The sequence below is a fragment of the Ambystoma mexicanum genome, chromosome 7q (genome assembly GCF_040938575.1).
Source record: "Ambystoma mexicanum isolate Mex_15411 chromosome 7q, UKY_AmexF1_1, whole genome shotgun sequence".
Classification (NCBI taxonomy): Eukaryota; Metazoa; Chordata; class Amphibia; order Caudata; family Ambystomatidae; genus Ambystoma; species Ambystoma mexicanum.
In genome coordinates this window covers 722302926-722329603 of record NC_090941.1, presented here as the reverse complement: position 1 = coordinate 722329603, position 26678 = coordinate 722302926, and the positions used below count along the sequence as shown (strand labels likewise).

At 47.4% G+C, this 26678-nt stretch overlaps 1 protein-coding gene across 7 annotated transcripts in view; it reads left to right on the top strand.

Moving 5' to 3' along the window:
* Nucleotides 1-26678, top strand: part of PARP4 (poly(ADP-ribose) polymerase family member 4) — a 2748946-nt gene that overhangs the window by 1721586 nt on the left and 1000682 nt on the right. For all 7 annotated transcript variants that reach the window (XM_069639202.1, XM_069639198.1, XM_069639200.1 and 4 more), the window contains exon 28: nucleotides 22094-22174. In XM_069639202.1, coding sequence (XP_069495303.1) covers nucleotides 22094-22174 — 81 coding nt within the window. The remainder of the gene's footprint in view (nucleotides 1-22093; nucleotides 22175-26678) is intronic.

The following is a 26678-nucleotide window of genomic DNA, read 5'->3' as shown; positions in this document are numbered from 1 at the left end:
ACAGCCGCATCCGCTCAGTCATGAGGCCATGTCCCATGGATCGCCGGTTGGGGGCAGACTTGCGCAGCACCTTGGAGAATGCCGTGCCATTACTTCAGATGTGTGTGTTCTGGAGATCCTAACCCACGGCTACTGTCTTCCTTTTCGGCAGAGGCCTCACGACAATCCACCGGGGAAGCTCTCTTTGAAGCGTCCGGATCCGCTCCTTGCGCTGGAAATCCTATCCCTGCTGGAGAAAGGCAGCATAGAACTGGTGCCTGTAGCAGAGAGGAATAAGGGATGGTATTCCACTTATTTTTTGATCCCAAAAAAAGACGGGGGATTGTGACCCATCATGGACTTGCGTTGGCTGAACAAGCTCCTCCGGAAGGACAAGTTCAAGACGGTTACTCTTTCTCAAGTCCTCCCGGCCCTTCAATTTCATCACTGGTTGGTGTCTTTCGACCTCAAGGATGCTTACTTTCATGTGCCGATTCATCCAAAGCCCAGGAAGTACCTGAGGTTCACGGTTGGCGACTCGCATTTTCAGTTTCGGGTCCTGCCGTTTGGATTGACCTCCGCCCCGAGGGTCTTCACCAAGCTGATGGTGGTGGTGGAAGCGTATCTCAGGAAAGGGGGGATTCACGTCTACCCCTACCTCGACGATTGGTTGATCAGGGCGCGCTCTCCCGAGCAAGCTCTGGATCTTCTGTCTGTCACCTGCCACTCCCTTCACAAGCTGGGCTTCTCCCTCAATTGAAAGAAGTCCCATTTGACACCTACCCAGCGGCTCCAGTACATCGGAGCAGTGCTCGACACATCCTTTGGGCTGTGTTCGCCTCCCCAGGTGAGGGCTCATCATGTTCTGCAGATGGTGGACAAGTTTCAACGTACCCAGAGTCTCCCGGCGTTGGAGTTCTTGAGGTTGCTCTGCCTCATGGCATCCTGCATTTTCCTGGTACCAGAGGGCAGGCTGCAGATGATATCTCTGCAGTGGGTTCTCAAGATGCAGTGGTTGCAGTTCTCCAGCAGGATGTCAGATCCCGTTCAGATTCCGCCCTAGGTCGCCCAGGATCTTCTGTGGTGGGCCATCGAAGGCAATCTGATGAATGGGGCTCAATTTTGGCAACCGTGGCCGGAGGTGACGATCGTGACGGACGCATCCCTCACGGGTTGGGGAGCTCATGCCAACGAGCTGACAGCCCACGGCCGTTGGTCTACGTCAGAGTCCAGACTCCACATCAATCTGTTAGAGCTGCAGGCTGTCAGGCTAGCCCTGAAGGCTTTTCTGCCGTCTGTGCGGGGGAAGAACGTCCTGATTATGACGGACAACACAGTGGCCATGCAATACCTCAACAAAAAGGCGGGGCAGGGTCATTCGCGTTGTGCAGGGAGGCGATGCAGCTCTGGTTCTGGGCCATTCAGCAGGAAATTTCGATCTCGGCATTTATTCTGCCCGGAGACGAAAACGCGGCGGCGGACGCTTTGAGCAGGCAGAGCATGGTCTCTCACGAGTGGGAGCTGGCTCAGGAAGTTCCTTTGGAGATCCTTGCCCTTTGGGGAACCCCACAAGTGGATCTCTTCGCCACCAGTGTCAACTGGAAGTGCAAGAGATTCTGCTTGTGGGAATTTCCTCCAAGAGGAGCCTTGGGGGATGCGTTCGTAGTGGAGTGGTCCTTCCCACTGCGGTATGCGTTCCCTCCAGTCCCCATCATGCCGCAAGTGTTGCAGAGGTTCGGTTCCCAAATGATCCTCATTGCTCCGGCATGGGACAGGAGAGCATGGTACCCGGACCTTCTAGACTTGTCCATCTGCCCTCCACGCCGTCTTCCCTACCGAGATGATCTGCTCTCACGGGAGGGGGGTCGGGTTCTCCATCGAGAGGTCAAGTCTCTCAGCCTTCATGCTTGTTATCGGAAAGGCTGAGGTACAAGGATTGGGGCCTTCCGAAGACATGATGGAGGTTTTGCTTTCGACCAGAAGGCCAGCAACGAAATCCCTGTACCGTTGCCGTTGGAGAAAGTTCTGCGATTGGTGCAGGGTACAGAATGTGGATCCTTTTCAATGTTCCATTCCTGAGGTTTTGTCTTTTTTGCTTTCTTTAGCCCACAAGAGCCTGCAAGTGGGTACCATTAAAGGTTACCTGGTGACGCTGACCATATTTAAGCACTCCTCTGAGGAATGTTCTTATTTTAAGATCCCCTTGATTTCTCAGTTTCTAAAAGGGCTAACTCATGTGTTTCCACCGTCGCCTTTCCAGGTGCCGGGATGGGATTTGAATTTGGTTTTAAAGTTCCTAATGGGAGCTCCGTTTGAGCCCTTACATTCTTGTCCGTTGAGACGGTTGTCCTTTAACACTGTATTTTTAGTTGCGGTTACTTCCGCACACAGAGTGAGTGAGTTGCAGGCACTTTCCGCCAAGCCACCTTTCACAGTGTTCCATAAGGACAGGGTTGTCCTTAATGTTCGTCCTTCTTTTCTTCCGAAGGTTGTGTTGGAATTTCGTTTAAGCCAGAAGGTGATTCTTCCGGCATTTTATCCTCCTCTGCATCCTGGTAAGGAAGAGGAGAGGCTCCATAGGTTGAATCCTAGGAGAGCTTTGAGTTTCTATCTCTCACCTATGTCCCGGGTCAGAGTGGACAATCAGCTCTTTGTTAGTCATGCTGGAAGGCGCTTGGGCCAGGCTGTTTCCAAACAGACCTTGTCCAGATGGATCATTCTGACGATCTCTGAGTGTTACCGTTTGGTGGCAAAGGACCCTCCAGTAGGCTTACGGGCTCACTCTAGTAGGGGTGTGGCTGCCTCCACCGCTCTACAGAGGGGTGTTCCGATTCACACTATTTGCGAAGCAGCCACATGGGCCTCTGTCCATACTTTTGTGAGACACTATGCCTTGGACTCCATCCATGGGCAGGATTTGGCCTTTGGTAAGGCAGTCCTTTACTCAGCAATTTAATTGGGCATTCTAAAATTCTAAATGTGTGATTCTTTTCCCACCTCCATACGTTGGTACTGCTTTGGGAGTTTGTCAAAGATGTGGAATACGTCGGAGGACACAATCCCCTCAAAGAACAAGTTACTTATCTTACCTGTTAACGTTCTTTCGATGGGATGTTCCTCCATCGTATTCCACATCGAACCCTCCAAGCCTGCCCCTCTACAGAATTTCTTATGTGATTTCAGCTTACGTTTCCGCAAGGCTTTCTGCACTCATACTGGCAGGAGATTGGTGCCACACGTTCTGGGAAAAAACTACATCTGAGGCTACAGGCGCCGTGCCTCCTATATATTACATCCGGTGATGTCGATCCTCGACGGAGGCCCTCTAGGGACAGCGTATCGACGTCATCGACGCAGGACGCCTATGCCGAAATAAATTTCGAAGCACCTCAGCTGTGGTCATTACTGTCAAAGATGTGGAATACGTCGGAGGAACATCCCATCGAAAGAACGTTACCAGGTAAGTTAAGTAACTTGTTCATCTAAATATCAGATTGACTTGCATATCCCTTAGACACTTGGGCCAATAGTTATGATGGTTAAACAATCCTGTATTCAACCTGAGATTCCTGGCAGGACATAGACAATTCTATCTCAGGGTTGTCTTGTCTCAAATGCTCAGCATCATATGTGACTCTTCGTGTATGGGAGGTTTCACTATCCTCAATCTATATTTTAGCAAGAACAGGGCCCATTCCATCTCTCTTGATGGCTTAATATCATAAAACATACCAGTGATATTTTGCATCTCATATATTTCCCTTTTCTTAATAGCCCACTCACTTTCCTCTTTTCCACCCAATCATTAAGCAGACCCTGGCGGCCAACAAGGTGAAGTGCCATTTATCTCCCTTCATCCTTTTAAACCCAAACAGTACCAGCACAGGGTCTACCCCTCTCTGTATTCCACCCAGGCCTTTGAACCACCCTAGAGCCTCCATCCAAAAGCATTGCACACTACTTCATGCCCATCACATATGTATATATGTGTCCCTCCCTCCATAGTTTCTCCTGCATCAGGAATTCACTGTAGGGAACGTCAGGGGGAGCTTAACCATGTCATACTGCAACCTGTGCAACAGCATAATTCTGTGTAATATGCATTGAATTCTCTTATGGGCCCCTTTACATAATTTCCTTCATAGCACTTTGTCAGGATCCATCTCTAAATCTGTTCCCGTCTATTTTTCGGTCCTTTGCCCCCCCACCTTCTCAGCTATCAATGAAGCAAAGAGGTTTGAAATAAATAATAATAATAATACTAATAATTTTGCATTTATATAGAGCTACGAACCCTCAGGTATCTGAGCACTGCTTATTACCCACAGTGTGTGGTGCTCATTTATGGACCTCAGAAGGATGAAAGGCTGAGTTTGGCCCTGCCGGGATTCGAACCTACGTCAGCAGGCTCTGCAGAGATGTCAAAGTGAGCGCTCAACTCACTGTGCTATCGGACCCGCATATTGAGATATGTATTTAATGTTTGCTCCGTGAGTGCAAGCTCCCTCTTGATTTAGGATTTCCACTTACTTCATGTATTCACCCCCTTCAATTGCAAATACCTAAGGATTGGCAGTTTCCCAGTATAAAGATAGTCTTCTAGTACTTGTACAGAGATCTATTCACCGCCAAAGCACAACAGGCCCACCCAGCCTCAAACAACATTTGAAATCTTAGAGGGTCTGCAATGTCAACGAATTTGTCGAAATTAATATAAAAGCCTCTGACCCTCCCAAAGCTATCCATTTCCGAAAGAGCCTGTGTTAGTGAGGTGCCCACTTCTGAGACGGTGAGAAGCACATCGTCTGCATAGAGGGCTATTTTGTGTTGGGAGGGGCCAATTTGTAGGCCCATGATGTTAGCGTTCAGTCTAATTCTTTGAGCGAAGGGCTCCATAACCAAAGCAAATAAAAGCTGGGCCAGCGGGCATCCTTGCCTAGTGCTGCAGGTTAAAAGGATTGGGCAGGAGAGGGAGCCATTAACCCTAAGGAGAGTTTTCGGTGAGCTGTAGTTAGCCAGGACTGTTTTTTGAAAACCAGGCCCGAAGCGAAACGCCTCTAGGGTGAGCTGCATAAATACTGAGTCGACTTTGTTGAACGCTTTAGTTGCATCCAAAGCTAGTAGCGCCAGTTTCCGTGAGTCCTGGGAAGCGATATTGATTAGTTTCAGGGCTCTGCGGATGTTATCCCCTGCAGATCTGTTTTTAATAAAGCTGGTTTGGTCGGGATTGATTATGCTAGGCAGAATGTGTGACAAGCGATTTGATAGGATTTTGGAGTAAATATCTGCGTCAATGTTTAATAGAGCAATCGTTCTTTAGGAGGAGGTGTCTCTGGGATCTTTGCCTGGCTTGGGCAGGAGAACACTGATTGATTCCTGCATGGAAGGGGTTAGAGAGCTAGATTCCCTGAAGGAATTAAAAAGCTGAACCAGGGCGGGGATTACTGAGGGGCAGAAGATCTTATAAAATTTAGTGGAAAATCCATCAGGGCCCGAAACTCGGGATTTGAGAGTTTTAATGGCAGAGACAACCTCCTCATCTGAGATTGGAGCATCCAGGCTTTCCCGGCAGAGTCTTCTAACTGGGGAAGTGTTGCCTTCCGTAAATATTCTTGTTGCTCTCCTTGATCTCGTGGCGGTGTGACCATCACCTGCATCATGTGGTCAATCGCTATCTGCAGCTTCTCTTGTTCTGCGTATTGCACCACGCCGTATTGGTCATGAAGCCCGGTGATTGTGTTTCTCCTTTTCGCTTTGGCTAGCTTTGCCACCAACAATTTTTTTGCTTTATTATTCCAGATATAGTAGAATTGTTTAGATTTCGCTAGCAGATGAGCTGTGTGTTCAGCGTAGTGGGCTTCTATCTTGTTCCGAGCGACTCGGATAGCTCACTGAGGTTTCGGAGACCAGGCTTTTCGCTTAGGATTTTTTTCCGCTTCTCGGAGTTCCTCTTCAAGGACCAGGCGGGCTTCCCGTTTGCGCCTATGATATGCTACTCCCTGTGCAATCAGTTTCCCCCGGATGACCGCCTTCATGGCGTCCCAGGTGTTTGCCGGATAGGTATCTTTGTTTGGGTTTTCCCTGAAGAACATCTGGATCGATTTGGCAATGGAGTCTTAGTGGCATCTCATTAAGCATGGGGTCATATAGAGTCCATCTGCCTTGAGGGTTTGGAGTCGGGTCGTGTGCTTGAAGCACCAGGGTTACGTGAGCGTGGTCAGATAGGACTCTAGAGCCAATGGACACTTCTTCAACATAGGTCAGAATCTGTGGCGATGTCAGCAAATCGATCCTTGATAATGTTTGGTGCACATAGGAGTAAAAAGAAAAGTCGGTTTCAGTGGGATGGAGCACCCGCCATGCGTCTACCACATCTAAGGTCCTGAAGAGGTGGAGGAGGCTGATGGGAAGCTTGAAGTCTTTGGGGGTATGCAGATGTGATATGTCTCTAGTGGAGTCTGGGACTCTGTTAAAGTCCCCTCCAATTACAATGTGGCCCTCCCCGAAAGGGGAGAGATTGTTGCTCAGGGATTCGTAGCAGGTGGCTTGTCCTTCGTTGGGGGCATATACTGAGATGAATGAGTATAGTTGTCCCAGCAACAGGCTTTGTAGCAGCCTTCAGAGCATTGTTTCATTTCCAAAATTTGAGGATGCAGCCCCCTTGTGAAGCGGATTGCAGTTCCCCTTTTCTTGGTGCCACCAGAGGCCATAAATTAAAGCAGGAAGGGTTTGTTACGCAGCTGCCCAAAGTCTGCAGGCAAAAGATGGGTTTCTTGCAGGAAGGCTAGTGTGCTATTTTCGTCTTGCAGTTTTTGTAGAATGGATTTGCGATTGGCGGGGGAATTCTGCCCTCTAATATTGTGGGAGACGAGCTTCAAGACACAGTGATTCGGGGTGGAGTCCAGGACCACATTGGAGCCTGAGTGGGGGGGTTGAGATGAGAGCGGATCAGCCATTATGTTGGGGAATCAACGAGAGGCCGGAACTTTAACCGTCGGGGGGGGGCCACATTTTTGGTTCGCCGCCTCCCTTGGGCCAACCAGGCCAAACATGTATACCCAGCCAACGTGGCTATGGTGGGAAACACGATTTGTGTTTCTCTCCAAGGACCTTGCGATGGGATGTACCTGGGGGGCCCGCTGCGGGTGTTCGATGTTCCATGTTTCGGTATTGGCGATGCTGTATTGGAGCAGCATGGGATCTTTGAAGGAGTAATGGAGATGGACTTGAATCTGTCAGGGCAGAGCAGGCTCAGGAAATGTCCTGTAGCCCTCAGAGACCCGAACCCCAAGGACTCTCCAGGCTCGCCAATTCCACCGCGAGTTACCCTCCCCTTTTGTTCTTTTGTACCTTTGACCAGGATGCCCGTCTTGGTTTTGGCAAGGAGGTATTCGTCCTTCCCTCCGCCCCTCCGAGGGCTGGGTCTTTTGAGCCCTCAGCGGAGGCCGAATGTAGAATTTCCTCTGCATCTTCAAGATGACTGAGCATCCGGAGAGAGCCCTTGTAGGAAAATTGCAGTGCTGTTGGGAACAGCCATCTGTATCTGATTTGCTGATCTTGGAGAAAGGGGGTCAGAGGTCGGAGGGATCTTCTCTGTAGCGTAAGGAGGGAGAGGTCCTGCTATATCTGGAGTGGGGAGCCCTGAAAGGTTAGCTCATCCCCGGACTAACCTATTGCCAATATGGCTTCTTTTGTGGTGAGAAAATGCACCTTCATTAAGACGTCGGATGTGGGAGTTTGAGTCCACCCCTTGACGAGGGCATGACCTGTGAGAGCGGTCTAGTAGCAGCTTGTGTTTGTCTGGCTGTGGCATCAAGGACTGGAAAAAGTCTCCCACATATTCTGTCAGGTCTTTTTCCGGGACCGTGGATGCAATGCCTCGAATCCGTAGGTTTTTGGGACAAGCCCTGTTTTCGAGGTCTTCCTGCTTAAATTCAAGGCTCTTGCATTTATCCTGGAGATTTCGGATCGAGTATTGGATTTCCCCCAGGGCCGTTGACTGGTCTTCAGATCGGTCCTCGTCCACCCCTAGCCTCTGCTCAGCCTATGTGATTCTTTGGTCAGCGTGCTCCAGTCTTGTGGTAGGCTCGGCCATACATGATCTAAATTCTGCCTTTATGTCAGACATGAAAGCTTGAATATCCTCCTTGGTAGCCAGAGCTCCTTTGTCATTCGAGGCTTTTTGGGATGTTATTTTGGGGGAGGGGTGAGGTTTCTTTCCCCTGTCTGCTGAGAGCAACATAGTCACTATGTATGTATTTTTGGAGAGTTTGGACTGCTTAGACATGGTGTCCGCTTGCTTGGTGCAGAGGGGAGCCTTGAGGTCCCCAAAGCGGAAGGGGGCAGACATAGAGGATGGCCAGACCCCTTTTTCCTGTGCTGAGCGGTGAGAGAGAGGTTACTGTCAGATGGGTGAGGGATTCTTTGTACTAGATTTTGTTAGGTGTGGCCCAGATCACCGAGAAGATCACGGGCAGGCTGGGCACCCCACAAGAGGAGAGGATATTCCAAAGAGTGGGACGTAGGCTCCCAGGTCACCTCAGAATAATCAGGGTATGAATTGGCACTGGCCGTGTGGGACCTGTGAGAACCCTGCCCCACCAAGCAGGTGTAATCGGCCTGTCGCTGCTAGAGGGGGCAGTTAGACAGTGTACTGCCTAGAGGGGGGGGGGAGGGTGAAGGAGGCAAATCACGATGTTGGCTGGGGTGCCCCAGGAAAGAAGGGTGGGTTCCGGAATGATTCAGATCCGATGCTGGGCCAAATCTTTTAAGCGGGTCCTAATTTCTTGGGTAGCCTCCAATGATTTTAATAAGATGGCTTTCCCCCCTAGGATTACTTAAGGGACTTGCTGGAAGCTGCGGTTTGTGGGATTGGAGGCTTTCAAGTGTTCCACACACCTTGTAGCAATGCTTGCTGTTTGAGGAGGGGCCGCTGCCAAGCGTTGGTCCCCCCTTCCCAATGTGAGGGGGACTGGAGAGGATCCTAGGGTCCCGTGGGGCCGGGGTGCTCCCGGGCAGGCAAGGTGGGTGTTGTTGCAGGTTGGGGAAGGCCTATGCAGCCGTAGGGTCAGAGCGATGCTGCCCAGGCCCCCACAGTTCTCCTCGGAGGAATCAGCTGGTTGGTGTGCCTTGTGGAGATGGGAGAGCGGCGATATTATGTTTTGGGCTGGAGCGCCCCAGGATATATCTGCAGGCCCAAGGGCAGCCCGATGCTGGAGGGAATGGGGTAGACATCAGGGGGATCCAGAATCTCAGCGGGCATTACCGCCGAGCCTTGCCGTTGAGGAAGAGCCTCTGCTGGGTTTTGGTCCCTTGTTTCCACGGGGTGGGAATCAGGAGTCCACCGGCACCTCTGTGGATCCCGGTGGGTGCACTCCCCACCTCAATGCTGTCTGCAGATCCGGGCGGGCCAATCTCATCTCCGCTATGCGGTAGGGGCTAGTAGAGGTTGCTGTGCCCCTCCGCAAGCAGGCGGGTAGAACGGGACAGACCTTCTGGTTAAGGTAACGGCTCTCCACCCGATCCTGAGGGGGTCTCTTGCTGCCTGTAGCCTGTCGGGCAGCCAGGGGGCCGCCACCTTGTCCCACGCAGCCGCAGGTCTCCGCCTCCAGACTCCTTTGGTTGTTGCTTCAGGGCATAGCGGGTCTGCCCGCCTTCTTGGAATCCTACGGCGGCGGACCCATGGGGCTCTTCGTTCCCGTTTTGGGCTCCTGATAAGTCCTAGCTCTGCATCTTCACCCCAGCGGGTGTCCAAGCCTTCCGGATGCTGCAACAGGCATTGGTTTTACAGAGAACCCCTGAAAACCGCATTAATATCAGCAACGCAGCGGGCTTCCCACGGAGGCCATCAATGGAGCGACCACATTGCTGGCGCTCCAGGCCATGCCCCCGTTTCGTCCCTTTTTTGAGTGTCCTCTTCCATGTTTTTGACTGCGTTCTCCAGTGTGTCCATACTTTCTTCTAATTTCACTACGTCAACTTTCAATTCTTGTATCGATTGCCTCATTTCTTCTTTTATCGTTTAAAATTGTGACTAGAAGGAGGCCATGAATTGACTTTGAAACTCCTTAAACCAGTTTTGCATATCTTCTTTGCAGGCCATGGCTCCCTCTTCTCTGCTCGTCGGTGTGAGTGGGTCCTGGCTGGTTTCCCCTCTCCTGTGGTGCGTTGTGGTCTCCGAACTCCACAGTTGCTTAATGCTTGTTTCGTGCTTACCCAGGGTTGTCTGTTGGGTTGGCAGCACTATCTTCCCCCTTGTCTTGGACATGTAGGTGTTGGTGTGGTTCCTTTTATTGTTCACCACTCCCTTGTTGCGGTCCCCGCTGAGATTCCTTTCTCTGTTTAGTTCTTCCCTTGGGGTGGGTTTCGTTATAGGTGAGCCCCTGTGTTAGACCATATATGGAATAAAGGCACAATAACCATATATTAAATGACGCGGCAGTCGTGAAGTTCGAATTCCAAACAAGTCTGGTTTATTCATAAAGTATCTCAGTCGGCCGACCGGGTCTCAACGGCTCACGGCGTGTGTTCCCAGAAACTGTGAGATGAGAAAGAGCGAGCAGCGCTAAAGCAGTCATATATATACATAATACATCATCCTTTACAATATCATTCGGCCTGCCCTTATACATGACGAACAAGCTAGGGTTCAGTAATTGACAGCTATGCGTGTAACTGTTAGGCAGAAACCTGTGCAGTTCCCTCTGGGACTACTGCAAAAGATTTAGGACTACAGGTGTTTGGTAGTAAACCCACTTGGTAGCAGTCTGTACCACACAGATTCACTTGGTAGCTGTGGCTGAGCAGTCAGACTTCCCTCAAGAACAGTTAGGCAGCATACAGGGTATTCACAATAGGTCACGAGAACACAATAGAACAAGTAAACACTGACCAGGGCTTGGTGTAAAAGAGATATAATGATTTATTTAAAACCACATCTAGAAAAACACACAGGCACTAATAGTAAGCAATTCAAAAACACAGTCACTAAAAGATATACACTCCCTTAAAAGAATATTAGACAAGTCTTAAGGAAAGCCCCACTTATTTTCAGACAGTGGTGAGTGCTTAACGTAGATGGCACTCTAATAATTTGTTTTAAAAAGGGAGAGAAAAGCAGAGAATAAATTGAAACAGATCCCAACACTTTTTCACGAACACAACAAGAGAGGAAGGCAAAGTAACACCGTGAATTCAGAATCAGTAGGCCAGATCCGCTTTAAGAGGATCAAAAAGAAATGTGTCCAAGGTCACACGGTTGCAGTGCACAAAAGTCTTGTAATGGTTCAAAAAGGACTTGGACCAAAGAAAGGGACCAGTTAGAGGGTCAAGGCGGCCAGCCCAGTCCTGAAGGTTAAGGGGTTATTATTACCTTGTAGCAATCTTTAGAAAGGGAGGCCTGGCGGACACGGTACCTTAAAGTGGTGAGAACACTCCAGCGGGGGCAGTTGTTCCTGGCAGCGAATGCAAGTCGGTGCTTCGTCCGGGGGAAGAGAGGATCTCTTCGGGGAGGAAGACAGGAGTCTGTTGCACTGCCAGGGAAGAAACCAGCCGCAGAGTTTCTTAGGTACACGGAGCGGTCCGTTGATTCGCGGTCCAGTGGTAAGTGGCTATCCGGCTGCCAGGGTGCTAGGCACGGGCAGTTCGACCACAAACCGGTCCGGGGTGCAAAGAGAAGGTCAACTGGTTGTGCCCACCAGTCAGAGGAAGAAGCCTCTCCAGTCGGGAGATCTTCTCTGTCGTCCGGAAGTGGTGAGTCGGTTCAGCAGGGCTCCACCGGTGGTGTCGTCGTGGTAGGTTGGCTCAGCTTCTCCCTCATCGGATTCTCAGGTCCTGTGGCGACTTCTGAAGTTCCAGTCCCCAAAGCCCTGCTTTTATGCAGCATACCCCCATTCACTCAGCCTAGCTGTCACTCAAACATGCTAAGTGGTGAGCCGGCCGGCTTAGCACTTGGGCCAATCACACAAGAGTGCGACTTGAGTTACCAAGGTAACTCAGTCCAGTGTGCCTAAACCCCCTCCCACACCCCCTGTGGTACCCAGACAGAGTGGCACCACTTCTGGAGGCTTCTGTGGAGAAGCCCGCCAAAAAGTGGAACAAAGGGCTTGACTTGGGTTGGAGTACAGAAGAGAACACAAACGCCATTTTAGAATCGAGTCCTGGCAAAAAATACCAACCGGCAAATTAATATTAATTAAATAAAACGGCGGTATGTTCGAGGCTATGAGAATTAAATAATTAAAGTTGGTAGCTCGAACAATGGGAAAATCCCATAGGGAAATATTTGCGGTCGAATATAAAAAGTAGTATCCACTGCCACCAGCCAAAACTCGATCAGGGGGGACCGAGACGTGCCCCCTCGACTAACAGACCCCGGGGCAATCGAATTGACCCGACCAGTACGTCCACAATATGATGGTTTGTACTGGTTTCTGTTAATAATTTTGGACTAGTAAAGCCAATGGTGACTTTACATGCCCTGGGAGACAGTAGTCAGTCCCAGGGTATGGGGTCTATGGTGGGGTGTCACTATGACACCCCTGCGTTACTGCACGGAGGGTGCTGTGTAACACACATAGTAAAAAACACATGAGACCCTATGGAGTAAAGGACCCCATATCCCATAAAACACATTAACAGTCAAAAGAACACCATAAATCATGTCCAAGAGGGGGAGAAAAAGAGTCTCACTCTTGGCAGGAGAAAAAAACAAACTCCAGAAATCCAGCAAAGCTGCTGGGGGACTCACTAGCAGGGGCGTTGCTAGGGGGGGGGGCTAAGGGGGCTATAGCCCCTGATCTTTTGGTTGTAGCCCCAGATAGAATCTCAGGAGCTACAGCCAAAAGACTAGCTAGCCCCCAGTCCCAACAGTTCCAACATCAGCTTAGCCCGGGTCTTTTCCAGACCTAGCAACTCCCCTGCTCACTAGGTTAGGAAATTCAGCCTAAAGAGAGAATTCTCCCTAACAGTAACTTCAGTCAGTCTAAACATTAGTATTCTAGCAATGGCTGCAGAGACAGTTTTCTGTTATGGGGAACACGGGGCACTGGCGCAGGGGAAGATATCATGTTCTAGCAGGGAGACATGACAAACCAACGTTATCTGTTCGCTGCGGCTCATGAGCAAAGGGGCAGACAGTTATGAGGCAGAGAAAATACCATCCTCTGTGAAGGAGCACTGTTAGTTGCATATAATTCCCATTTAACTGCCTTTTACAACAGCGCTTGCAAACCAAACCTGTACCTGGGCCACTGATTAGGCGCGGCTCTGTGCACAGCTTCAAGGCCTCCATGAGAGGAAAACAATGTATTTCTGTACGGCTCTACATTCCTGTCTATGTTAGCATTTCAGAGTTCAAGCTGTGGCCTCGCACCGTGTGTGGCTTTGATGCACAGAATATATTTGCAAAGCATTACAAAAACAAAAATGGCCGGCATTTACAAAATAGACTCCCAATGGTCACATTCAGGTTTCACGGTTTGCGATGTTTGTCACATGATGCGATTTGCTTCTGGCCAACATACTATTCATCTCATTCAGGCTATGCGATTTAATTTACGGTATAACACCTGCCCCCTTCTGAGTTAGCTTGCTACGTTTCCGGGATAGTTTTGCTTTTTGCTTTTATAATGAGGGGTAAGTGGGGTCTCCTTATTCAGCTTGTTCCGTGTCTTTGGTTTCCTTATTTTGTCACGTTGAAGTGCGCGCGTTCTCCCTGTACTGGTAGTGGCCTATGCAACCCAAATTAGTTGATGTAGCCTGTCCTGTTTCCCCCTTCTTCTGTTGTTGCTGTGCCCTGGGGGGGGATCTCTGTGTGTGTCCACACACTTACCTCTCCCCCCACAATGCCTGATGTTTCTCCTCTGAGTCGCCCCCTCCGTTGTAGGTGTCGTTATGGTGCTCTATCCTGTTTTAATTCCTATATCGGGAGCAGTCCATGCTGCGTGAGGGTGGGGGAGGGCCTCTCACCTCTGTGTTACAGTATGGGTTCCTTCATTTTCTCTCCACCAGCCCTCACCTTGGCTTTGATCCTGGCACTGAGTGTTCTGTCTGCTCCTTGCCTGCGGCGGGCCTCTCGTCCCTCTCACTGCACCACCTTCTCTCTTGGTCCCTTGCTGGGCATCCACGTATTCCGTCTGCTTTACCGCGCTGTTGGTGCCTTCGCCCCTGTTGCTTCAATGGGACTCCGCCTCTCGCCCACTGGTCCTTCCCATAAAGGCGGATCCTGGTTGCGGGGTGCTCTGACTGTACTTCGCTACATCGGGCTGCCTCTCCCTCACTCTACACCGTTCCTCTTCACTTTGCCGGTCGCTATCTTGAGTGCTTCACTTCCTGAAGTTCCCTGCCTCAGTTGCACTCCGGAGAGTGCTAATCTCAACCTTTTTCCATTATCACGTTGATTTTTAGCTGCTTTTTTGTTGTATCCCGGCAGGGGAGAGACGATCACTTGCGTCCTCCTAAGCCGGCTGCTATCTTGGTTTCCTTTAACTATTTTTATTGCTGATGTGGTGCACTCTTCAAAATCAGTACTTTCTGATCCACCAAAGATTGGTGCGCATCCCCTACCATGGCTTCTTTATGCCGATGATCTAGTCCTGTTTTCTAAAACACCTAGAGGTCTACAAAATGTACTATCGGCATTAGGGGTCTATGTGGATCAAAATCAACTAACCATACATCTATCAAAAACTAAACATGTTACTTCTGGTACAACACAGCAAATTAACAAAACTAAATATTACTGTCATGTGCAAGTCTCAAGAATTGAAAAAGTAAATGAGTATCAATATTTGTGGTAAATACCAATAATAATCCTTCCAATTTACCATATAAACTTGAATTAGAGATGAAAGTTCAAACAGGAAGAAATTACTGCCTCTGCCGACAAGTCAACCCATGTGCATAGTTCGACATGAACTTGGCTTACTCTGGAAAATGCTCAACCTATACAATAAATGTGCCATTAGTGAGGCCGAAGGGTCTCTGCCATCAGTCTTCAGTCTTAGCATTTTATTTTAAATCTGGTACAGTGAAAAACCTTGGAAAAAGCACATTACAAATATAATGATGGATGCAGGAATCTCATTAAACCTAATAATAACTGATCCTGTAAGAGCAAAAAAATAACTATGGCATTACGATTGCATCACAACACATCAACAGTGCTCACAGCACACATACTTCAACATTGGACATTTTCAGTCCAAATCATTGTGTAATCCAGAACGATATCTAATCAAATTTCCGGACTCGAGATTTAGAATGATGTTCCTGCGATTCAGACTCAACCTTTGGCCAACACGTGAGGTAGTTGGTAGAAGAGTGAGAGCTACCTCTTTGCGTAGAACTTGTAGATTTTGTAAGAATCGTGTGGAACCTAAGACACTTAAACATCTTCTTGTATTCTGTCCGGCACTGCACCATAAAAGAAAATATTATCTGGAGCATTTATATTATGACTTCAGCTTTGTCACTCATGACATGCTATGGGACAGCATTTCTAGTGGAGAATGAAATGCTGTTATCTTTGGAACTAGGAATCTTTTTAACTCACTCAGACTCGGACAAGGTATTTAGGAACTTGGTATTTAAGGCTGATGCATCAGTGCATCATCATTAACATTTGATCCAATCACTCATATACACAAACATGACAATTAGCTAATTCAATCTGATGATGCTAAATCAGTAATGTGAGATTTAACTGTGTTGGGCTGCATGAGGTAAACGTTCAAGTGGTAATTGCTATGTGAGTCAACAAAATTCTAAATATCAAATATGTTGGGATTTAGTGATCAGCTCTCTGAATGTAGTATGAGATTATGAACATGGTTGATAGAAAATAAAATATGAAGATAATACATGCCAAGGTGCAATAACACTACTCATGCATTTTATCCATACATATATGTGGTTTAAATATATGTTTTAAGTTCTAAATGTACTATATTTGTATACATGTTTCATGACTGATGTAATATGTATATAATTTTATCAAAACACTTTTTTTATATTGTGAAGGGAAAAAAAGAAAATTGTACATGTTTTAACTATTGAAAGGTTTCAAGTCAACTATAACAGTAATCATTTTTTAAAAAGAATTGGACTTTAGTTGTCACCAGGATTGCTATCCCTTTGGTCTTAGAAGCCCACATGCAAAGTATCTCAAATTCTAGTGCCTGCTCGCTAGTAGCCCCCTGTCCAGATTTGTTTCTTGCAGAAACACCACTGCGGCATCCATCTCCCAGACACAACGCTCCATGGATTTCCCCTTAACATGGGAGTTCAAACCTTTCACATTCAGGGTGAGCAATTTCAAGTTATACGAATTTGGGTCATCATTGAACCTCCATTACATTGTACTCCCATTCAAGGTTGGCAAGAACAAATAAAGCACAGCTATCTTTCTCCTGTCCAACAACAGCAAACCACATAACCCCAGAACACAACGTTCCCATTCCACTCTTCCACACTATACAAATGATTCCCCTCCCCTTATCTCAGCACCATGGAATACACTCCTCCCCGAAACCTCTGCCAGGGGGAAAAAAACAGCGCTCTCTGGGCACCATCCATGAGGCGACATGCCAGTCCCACATCAAGAGGATGATCAGAACACTTCAATGTATAAAGAAAGAACGCAGCAGATGTCACGGGGCAGCAGCCCCCTCTCCAAAACAAGAAAGGACCTGTTCACTCAGGCCTTAGAGAAACCCAGTACAGAAGCACAAGGTTTTAAGTCATGGACTTTTCTTGGGATATCGCCTCGTCCATCTGTCCCGAGAAGAGCACCCCTGCTCCGTTTTAGCCACCGGATCAGCGCAGTCCAAGTCCGACACTTCACCCCACGAGTCGTTGGCCTCTTCCAACACAGAGATAACACTCAGCTTGCCATCGAGTTCAAAATGAAACTTGAAGGAGAACCCTGTTCCTACCGGATATTCTTCTCCTGAAGCCAGCTGGTCACATGTTGGAAGCTCTTGCGTTTGCAGAGTGCCAAAGGTGAGAGATTGTGGAAAAAGGAAAGCTGGGCTCCACGGAAGGTTATTCTTGGAGATTTCTGTGCTGCTTGCATCAGCATCTCCTTGACGTGAAATAAGTGCACCCTAGTCCGCACGTTGTGGACCAATTGCCATGATTGTTGAAATGTTGTGCGGGTTCCATGAGTACGATACAGGTGAAGCTCATCCTCACCTGAGTCACCCAGGATGGATTGGAAAAGGGCCTGGACGTAAGCACCGAGCTCGCCATCCACAACGGATTTGGGGCTACCTTGCACCTGGATGTTGCGCTGGGATCTATTTTCAGTATCTTCCTGTCTCTGTCTCTGAATCAGCTTCTGCATCGTGATTTCCAGCTCTGCGACTCTCGCTTCCAGTATCTCCTCCTCATGAGCTTTTTCGCACTGTTTGTCCTCCAACTCTTCAAAGCGTCTAATTCAGAGATTCTGGGCGACAATACTGCATTGCCCCTATTATGATCCGCTTTGAGCTCGAGGATTAATGCCTGAAGATCAGCTGTAGATACCATTATATTCGGCCTCTCTTTAAGTCCTCCCTACACATGGATTTGGGCCACCACTTGCTGCAGCTTGTTCCTCGGTTTCTGCAGCGTCTGGAGGAGAGCCTTTATGTCTCCATCCGAGGGGTCTTGTGTTTGGTTAGACCTTTGGGCATGGCTAACCCTAGCAGTAGGGTTTCCTGGCGGCGCCGAGAATCAGCAAACGTAGTTCTGGTGAAGCACCAGCCACCGAGGCTGCACCAAGCCAGAACCTCTATAGTTAAACTTGGGTGGGTGTTTGAGGTGTCCCCTAGCATTGTGCCTTCTCAGACTCCCGATCACAGTTTTCCAACTCCAATGGCCTAGAGCGCTGAGCACCCCAACTCCAGTTCACATGGATATTGGCAGGTGCAGGGTAACTAGGGAGACAGTTGAATTCGTTGAACACCTTTGCCGGCCACCGGTTAGGCACCCCACTTAGTTCTCTGTGACTGGATCCAGGCACAACCCGCAATCCACGGTGATGGTGGCCTCACCAGGGATGGTGGGGGGGGACTACATACTCGATGGTTCCTTTGAAGAATGTAGGCTCTCACACCAAGAATTGGGGCTCATTTGTTCCTGGAGGAGGGAAGCACCTCACACAACAGACGTCAAGAGCAGGAGATACCAGAAGGGGCGGGGCGATCTGCCTTCTGACAGAGCACCTGGCGGCAGCCCTGACAGCATGCACAGATAGACATGGGCACCAGCCACAACTTTATGGTTCCCCACTCCTGCAGCCAGCAGTACATTCCATCAGTATGTCACCACTCCTTCCCGCCCGCACTACTCAGTCAGCTCTCGTTGCAGATACTCCCTGCAGGGGCCTAACGGAGCCCTCACAGGCAACACAGCATCGGTCCAGCTGGCCAGCAGTAACATCACCTCTTCAGGTCCGCACCGCAGTTCCGACCGACTCTACTGCAAGCATCTTGCAATGAGGCCCCGTCCAGGGCTCCAGGATAGCTCAGGAGGAAGGCGGGCACTCCTGCTCCATGGTGATCAGTGCCAGTGGCCCCAGGAAGAACCCTTAAGAGGTGCCTGCTCCTGACATGAGCCCCCGCAAGGAGCAGAAGCCAGCCGCCACAGGTGCTCAGCTCAGGAGAAGTATCCCGACACAGCCCTCACTCCGACTGTTGTCATGGTGCCCGCGCTGCTGCCATCTTTTGCACGCCTTCAGGCTGCCGAGAGATGCCACCTTGTTCCTCGCCACTCAGCTGCTTCGCCGCCAAGCACAACTGCGGGGGACTGACCATCAGAGCCTATAGGTAAATAAGGTGGGGTAAAAACTGAAATTCGTGGTGGGGGGGAGCCGCTGGGTGCCGGGAGATCACGGCAGATGTGACTGTTACAATATAGGCATTTCTGCCAATTCTGAGTGCCTACATAGACGATTACTAGTCGACTCATATCTTGCATTGGGGATCTGTATTTCACTCCCTGCTCATGCGCAGTATTTCGAGCTAGCATCCACTACGGACTTAGGCCACCGGAACCATGGTATGCACGCCACAGCTGTGATCGCTACACACATACCTACGTTTCTTCAGCCCCCCAGCTTTAGGAGTCACATTCGACATACCCTATGCGCCGCTCCTCTCTCTTCGGAACACATGCGTCCGAATTAGAGATTAGCATTCATTTACCAGCACATGCGCAGGTCTCCATTTGTTCGAGTAGCCAAGCATTTGTGTTTCCCTAGCAACAACCGCCGCGCTCGCACAGCGGGTTCTTTTACAACTACACTATCTTTGCTATTTGTTACGTTTTCCCTATATGTATTATTATACATTTAACCCGACTTAGTCATTTTACATCATTTCTTCCCTTTTCTTTGAAGAGCGGTATAGTAAGTACACTACGTTACTGCATCAGTAACGCATGCGCAGTACCATTCCGTGAACTGCTCTTTTGATTACAAAACGCCATGACAATGGCAAATCTCTCTACGGACTAGCAGACGCGGCAACAGCCATTTCTGGCATGGTGTTCCACAATCGTTAAAACGCAAGCTAAGACTTTCCCTGCTAGCTATTTTATAGCGCTCTGACTTCAGGGCGTTTGATTTTCCTAAAGCAGTGAATCCCTGTACTGCTGGGTAACCTAGACTAAGACACTGGAGTACATTAGTGCCTTCAACTACACCCTCCCTAAGTATGGAATGGGTTTTGACTTTTTGGTTCCCTAAGGAGCTTTTTACTCCTACTCTCGTAATAGACATTTCAGTCACATCTAATGTCGTGTAGCCGACAGCTACTAGTTTCGTACCTCCATTACAATATCAACCATAGGTTAGTGATATATTTTATTATTATTCATTTTACAGGGCCTGACTCACCGCCTGGATAACTATTATTTTTCAACATTACGATTACAATCCAAGACATACTATCTCTATCTAGACTGAGATTGATGTCTTAAGTAAGTCTTTTTGAATCTTTTTGATACCACTTTATCGTTGACAACACTATACAGTATTTAAGCAATATCTAGAGATAACTCTCCACACTTGAGGATTATAGGACCTTCTGTTATGTCTTTGTGTGCTAATAGGGATTTCCCCGGAGACTGCGAAACTACTAATTTATGCAGTACCTAAGGATTGCTTACCGACACTAAGAGACAGTAAGCACCTTCTCTAAATACATCTTCTAACCACATTGATTACTGATGTACTTTATTGAGCAACCACACTAATTGTGATGTGGTTTATGTTTTTTGTTTAATTAGGTGTAACCTGGATCTACTCCCTTGTATAAACAACAAGTTTTTGTGGACATATACGTTCTTGAACCGTCCACTTGAAAATACTAGACAAGTCTTCACACTATCAACGACAGTCTTCACTTGCCAAGCTTTGCCAGTTACGACCTTGTTAGGGCTGTGGGTGCTCTTTGCCCCGCCCCCAAACACACTTTCCCCTGAAGAAGTTTCTAATACCAACCCAAAGGACTATAGGAATGAAACATGTTGGGTTTTTTTGTCAGATACTAATATGAAGTATTTGTTTTAGGATCAATATTCCTTTGATGCACTCAAGGTACTTCCTGACTAGGGCATCAGAATTAGAGACAACTAACAAAGAGGTTCTCGATTTATGTACTCTGTGTGGTTTTTCTTTTGCTAAATACTTGAAGTTTGAATTTGTTTAAAAAAGTGTATAACTGTTCAGATGTTTATATATACACTTGGTGTTCTTTATGTATCTGTGGGATACCGTTCAATTATGTATCTTGCTCTTTACTTGCCACTTGGCGACTAGTACTTAGCACTTTTTTCTCCCTGTAAGCACTAGTCAGTTTTTGTTAGTTTTTACATGTTAGTTTTTATACACATGTTTTTAACTTTGTATGCTCTTTTATTAAAGTTTCATTATTAACTGCATTAACAATGAGGTCAGGTTGTATTCTCCTCAGACCTCTTTTCCCTACTGTCATGAATGTTTTTAGAGTGTGACTTTTCTGAACGATCCAGTGACTGATACAGATACACCTATTCAAGGTGCCCCCCCCCCTTTTCGCTCATTTATATGATATGTCAGGTTTGCTCCCTCGAAACCTATAACGATACCTGATTTCCCCCTACCTTTTCTAGTTGCATCGGTCCGCTGTCAGGCCACGCCCCCTTAGTACTTTGTTTTTGCCCTTGAATGCTACCATAGATGCATCACCCATGGTTTTACACTTGTCCAAAAGCATGCCACTTTCTGCCACTACGCTCTGTATATCTCCTTCTGAGCTTTGTACGGCTTCTCAACATGGCAGATCGGCTTGAGATTCAGATCTGGGATATGCTTTGTCTGATATTGAATGTTCTTGTGTATGTGCTGGACCTAGTAGATTTCAAATAGGTTTTGATCTGTGTTTTACGCAATAGAGGATACCTCATGTACATGTATTGGTCCCCATGGAAAATGTGATCTTGTAAGCTAAGTCAAGACAATACTTTTTGGAAATGTAAACAGTGTGTTGACACCACCCTACACATGTTTTGGCTATGTCAGAGGGTTCGGTTATTTTGGGATGAAGTTTTTCAACATATAGATCTTGGATTGAGTCTTTCCCTTCCAAGTATTCCAATGATTTGTGTTCAGGGTTTGTTCCCTGTTTATAAGAGTTTTACTAAAGATGAGCTCTTTTGAACTTATTGAGCTCTTCTAATGACCAAGAAGTACATCTTGAGGGTTTGGAAGAGTGGTACTAGGCCTATGGTTGAGGATTGATTACATAGCCTGTCGATCCTTTCCGGCAGGGAAAAGGGTGTCTTTTTAGCTTAAACAGCAACACGATAAATAGGATGATATGCAGAGAAATTTTAATGAATTGGATGATTAGTATTTTTATTTTAAAAATATTGTTCAATTTTTTTGCTTCTACGTATATATTCTGTTCTTATGTAATTGATTCATGTAAATATTATTATGTTCTTTTCTGCTGAAAAATCAATACATTTTTATGTAAAAAAAATGAAAACAAACTATTGTGACATTTAAAAAAAATAATTGCAGGAGAGTAGCTTTAAAATCTACTGCCTGTAATATTGTCTTAATTTCCTCTCTTTGCTGGAAATATAGATTCTCCACAGGCTGACTGCGAGGGCATTAATTCGAGACTACGAAGATGGAATTCTTCATGAAAAGGAAAATGAACACGAGGTTCGTAATAGATTTCAGCAGTGTTCCCAGAAAGTATTCAGTAGTCTATGACTGTAGATAATCTCAAATTGTATTTCCAAGTGTGATAACCATCTCAAACTACATTGGTCAGTTGAATACAAAATCCATGTTTGCCTAGGAACCAGTTTGAACTGCGAAAGCTAATGTCTGCAGATGCAACCGGACATTTATGGACCTTATTGTATGAAGGTTTGGTGCTGCTAAGTACCAATTGGGGCACCAGCATCACGTATACTGAAAATAAAAGATAGCTAGGGGTTTACTACTTGTGTGAAATAAGTCTTTTTTCCAACCGTCATAATATTTACACTTTGGGATTTGTTTTGATTCTTTATATTAAGCTTGCAGATTGCTTAGTCATTTTCTTTTCCAAGTTTAAGTATCTGATTCTATATCGCACCAACGTGGTCGTCACTTCCGCTAACTGAGCGTGGTAATTACAGGCTTCTTGTTTGGATTATAAACATACATAATATTTCAAGGTCTAAAATTCCATTGCATCTTCCAGCACATGTTTCAGGAACCCTGATCTTAGGCATGTGCATCAACCTTCTTAAATACATATTTTCTAATGCACACATTTCTCCAGCACAATCCTCACCTTTTGAAATATCCCATTCGAAGCAGTCTGCACCAGAAAACATTTCACAGACACCAGGTGGCATTATGTCGCTCCGTCCTTGACCTCATCATGTCATCGGTTCTATCTCCTGTTGCGATGACGCTACTGGCATGTATGTGCGGTGTAGTCTGCATCATTTTTTTCAGTTTATTGATTCCGTGGTAAGGCGCCAGATTTTCATGGTCGCTTGTCGATTCGTTAGGCTTTTTTCAAAGTGATTATCCCCTAAATTTGGCTTCATAGCCTGTAAAACTTCATTTTATGTCAGTAATGCATCCATACTCCTCATGTCTTTTCTGCCTATCCTATCAGACCATCTGTATGACAGGATAGTCTACTAGGACCAAGCAGGGTGCTACTACTGTCAGGGAAAGCAAGAGACTGGACACGTGGGGCAAGAAAGTGTTTGCATCAGGCAATTTAGCACTGCGTGTCGTGAATGCATCTTACTCCATGGCAAAGTTCTCTTTTGGCCTCTGGTCTGCTGTAGCTGTGCAGCTGAGCATGTTCCACAAGGCGAGATAAGGGATGGGTTTCTGTCCCTCGTCTTAGATGGCAAGAAGGCAGCGCAGCAGATGCCACAATCTGGTTTAGACAACACAGATTGCATGGGTAGGACCATGGCCACTAGCACTGTGGTCAGATGCCATTCATGGCTACGCATGTCAGGGATTCCGCCCGATGTACAGACTAGGCTGCTGGATATGCCTTTTGACGGCCAGAACGTGTTTGGAGACAAGGCGGATGAAGCCCTCCAAAAGGTCCAATCGTCTGAGGCGACTGCCAAGTCCTTGGGACTTGCACTCCAGCAGCCGTTCCACTCAATCCTCATTGTGAGGCAGGGGTTTTCACCCCTTTCCCGCATTTTCCCACAGGGACCATGGACAACCTGCCCAGGAAGAGGCCAAGGCAGATGCTTACTGAGAGGCAGAGGAAGAAGTATGCAGCAAGGGCGTATCACTGCAGCTGCTGTCCCCTCGGCTCCCCAGGGTACAATACCTCAGTGACGGGCTCCAATACTTGACTTGTCACTGGTGGGAGGAAGGCTATCCTTCAGCAGAGAGTGGTCAGAGACCACGTCTGATGCTTGGGCATTACAGGTCATCAATCAAGGATATTGCATGCCTTTTCTACAACATCCACTGGACCATGGTCTGAGGGCCACCCCTCTTTCTCTGGACCCCATCCTTCTGGAGGTCTGTCAGCTTCTGGCGAAGAAAGCTATCAAACTAGTTCTGAGTTCAGTACGAGGGAGGGGGTGGTACTCTACCTACTTTCTGGTACCTAAGGGCGGAGGCCTGCGCTCCGTTCTGGAACTGCAGCTACTGAACTTGATTGTTCACAAAGACAAGTTCAAGAGGGTCACTCTGGCCCAGATCCTGCAAGCCCTCAATTTGCAGGACCTGTTGGTTTCCCTGGACTTTCAGGACGCTTACTTCCACGTGCTGATTCTTCCGAAGCACAGGAAGTACCTGTTAGGCAGAATTTTATGCAGTACCCTTTGGGAACACTACACACAATTAAGACTACAAGTGACAGTACAATTTCACCTTTGGTACAAGCCCGTACTATACAGTTAAAGTGGTAGCAGTAGCGGAGCAGCCAGACTTATCTCAAGAGTAAGTGAGCAGTATCAAATAGTTACACAAAGGACCGCAATTATTATGATTCAGGCAAACACTGACTCAAGGTTTCTGAGTAAAAGAATATATATTTATTTATTCAACAGTTGTATAAAATGTTAATATTATAAGCAAGTTAAAAATCACAATCATAAATACACCACACCACTTTCCTTAAATTCCAGACAAGTTAAGTTCACAAAATGAAGTGGGAGCAAAATGTCACTCCAGTAATTTAAAAAGGGAGGGCAAGACAAAGTTATTAGAAATTAAGTCAAACCAACAGGTAAGTACTCAGGGCAATTGAACAAGAGGAACTTCAGTGAGGAGCTCAGCTAGAAAAGGCTTAGGGCCAAAGTCAATGGGTCAAAAGTCTTTTGCTCAAGATCACGCAGTTCAGGGTAGTTCACAGTAAAGTTTGTGTCACAGATTCCGGACGAGGTTGGTTGATAGAAAAGTTAGTTCAAAGAGAAGAGAAGCACAAGCCCTCGGATTTGAGAAAGATTTCAAACACTTTCACAGCGGTTGAACTAAACGGACAACCGGATTTGCACAGTACCTTAAAACGGAGAGGGAGCTGTAGCTGAGGCGAACGTTCCTGGTGGTTCCTGCAGGCTCACGGTTCCTGAAGCGACTGTCGGACTGACACGAAGTAGGAAGCTGGAGGGTCCTGCGCCACCCAGGGAAGAACCCAGCAGCAGAGCAAAACAACGAATAAAAGGTGCGCCCCTTAAAACCCAAGCAGGGTGCTACCTTCCTGGCTATCCAGCCCACTGTAGCTCTGTACAGCGAGTTCGACCAGAGGAGGGGTTCTGGCTTGCAGTTTGGGTGATCTGGTTGGTCCCACCATCTCAAGGGAAGAAGTTTCCTGGAGGATCTTCTCTGTCGTCGGATTCTGAGGATTCGGACCTGCAGCAGGGCTTCACCGGGCGGTTCAGTCATTGTAGGGTTCCTATTCTTCCAGTTCCTCGTTGGTTCTTTCGTTCCAGTGGCGACTCTGCTCTTCCAGACCCAGATACCTGCTTTTTATGCAGCTTTCCCTCATTCATACAGCCTGGCTGTCAATCGCACAGCAGGGTGGCTGGCCTGGCAAGGCCAGTCCCCTTAGCCAATCAGACAAGAGTGCGACTTGGGTTACTAAGGCAACCCAAGGCAGGGGTCCGAAGATCCCTCCCTCACATCCTGCCCCTCTAGACTATCAGGCGCCTTAAGGAGCGCTTCTGTGCAGAAGTCCGCGAAAAGACAGCGAACAAAGCAATCAACCCCGGTTTGGCGCGTAGAGTAAAACACGAGAAAGACTTTAACAAAAAGAAATGTCGAATAAACCCAGCCGGAACCAAAATAAAATGTATTTGGTCAAGCGGATTTATGTTTGAGGCTACTATAATAGCCTAAAACAATACCACGTTTATATAATATAATCGCGGTAGGAAAGTTCGAGTAGATACCACTGCCACCAGCCAAGTTTTAATGTTAAGGGAGTGAAACAAGGCTCCAAAAGGCACAGACAAAGAGACAAAGGCAAAGACAAGGATAAGAGTTAACCCTTTCCACTACTCCATGTAAGATGGGGTGTACTGGGTCTGTGGTTTAAAGTGACTAAAGTAAAGGGCAACATTACCTTTTCTGGGGGACAGTAGTTAGCCCCAGAAAATGGAGTCAGTGGGAAGTCTAAAAGACAACCCTGTGTCACTGCACTGAAGTTGCTGTGTAACACACATGACAAATATGAGGCCGTGGAGTAGGTGAGGCTCCAGTGCTCAAGATCACACAAAAAGTGAAAACACACACATCAAACACATGTAAGAGTGGGAAAAATGGTTCACAATCTTACCAGGTGAAAAGAATAAATCCTAGAAATCCAGCAAAGCTGCTGAGGGACTCATTAGGTAAGGCAAATCAGCCATTTATGAGCATTCTTCCTAACAATACCTGAGGTTCATAGTGTGCCAACAACCTTACCAATTCAATGTCCTACCTTTCATCAGCTCCCAAAGTTTTCACCAAACTGCTGGCAATGGTAGCAGCTCGACTCAGGAGGGAGGGCTTCCTCGTCTTTCCATACCTGGATGACTGCCCGTCCGACCTCGCTCACTGAAGCTAGTGTTGGAGCATCTACTTCGTACATTCACTCTTTTGCACAGTTTGGGCTTTTCCCCGAACTTCAAAAAGTATCAGGTTCTGCTGACCCAGTCTCTCCCATTTATCAGAGCAGTCTTGGACACTCGCCTGGGCAGGG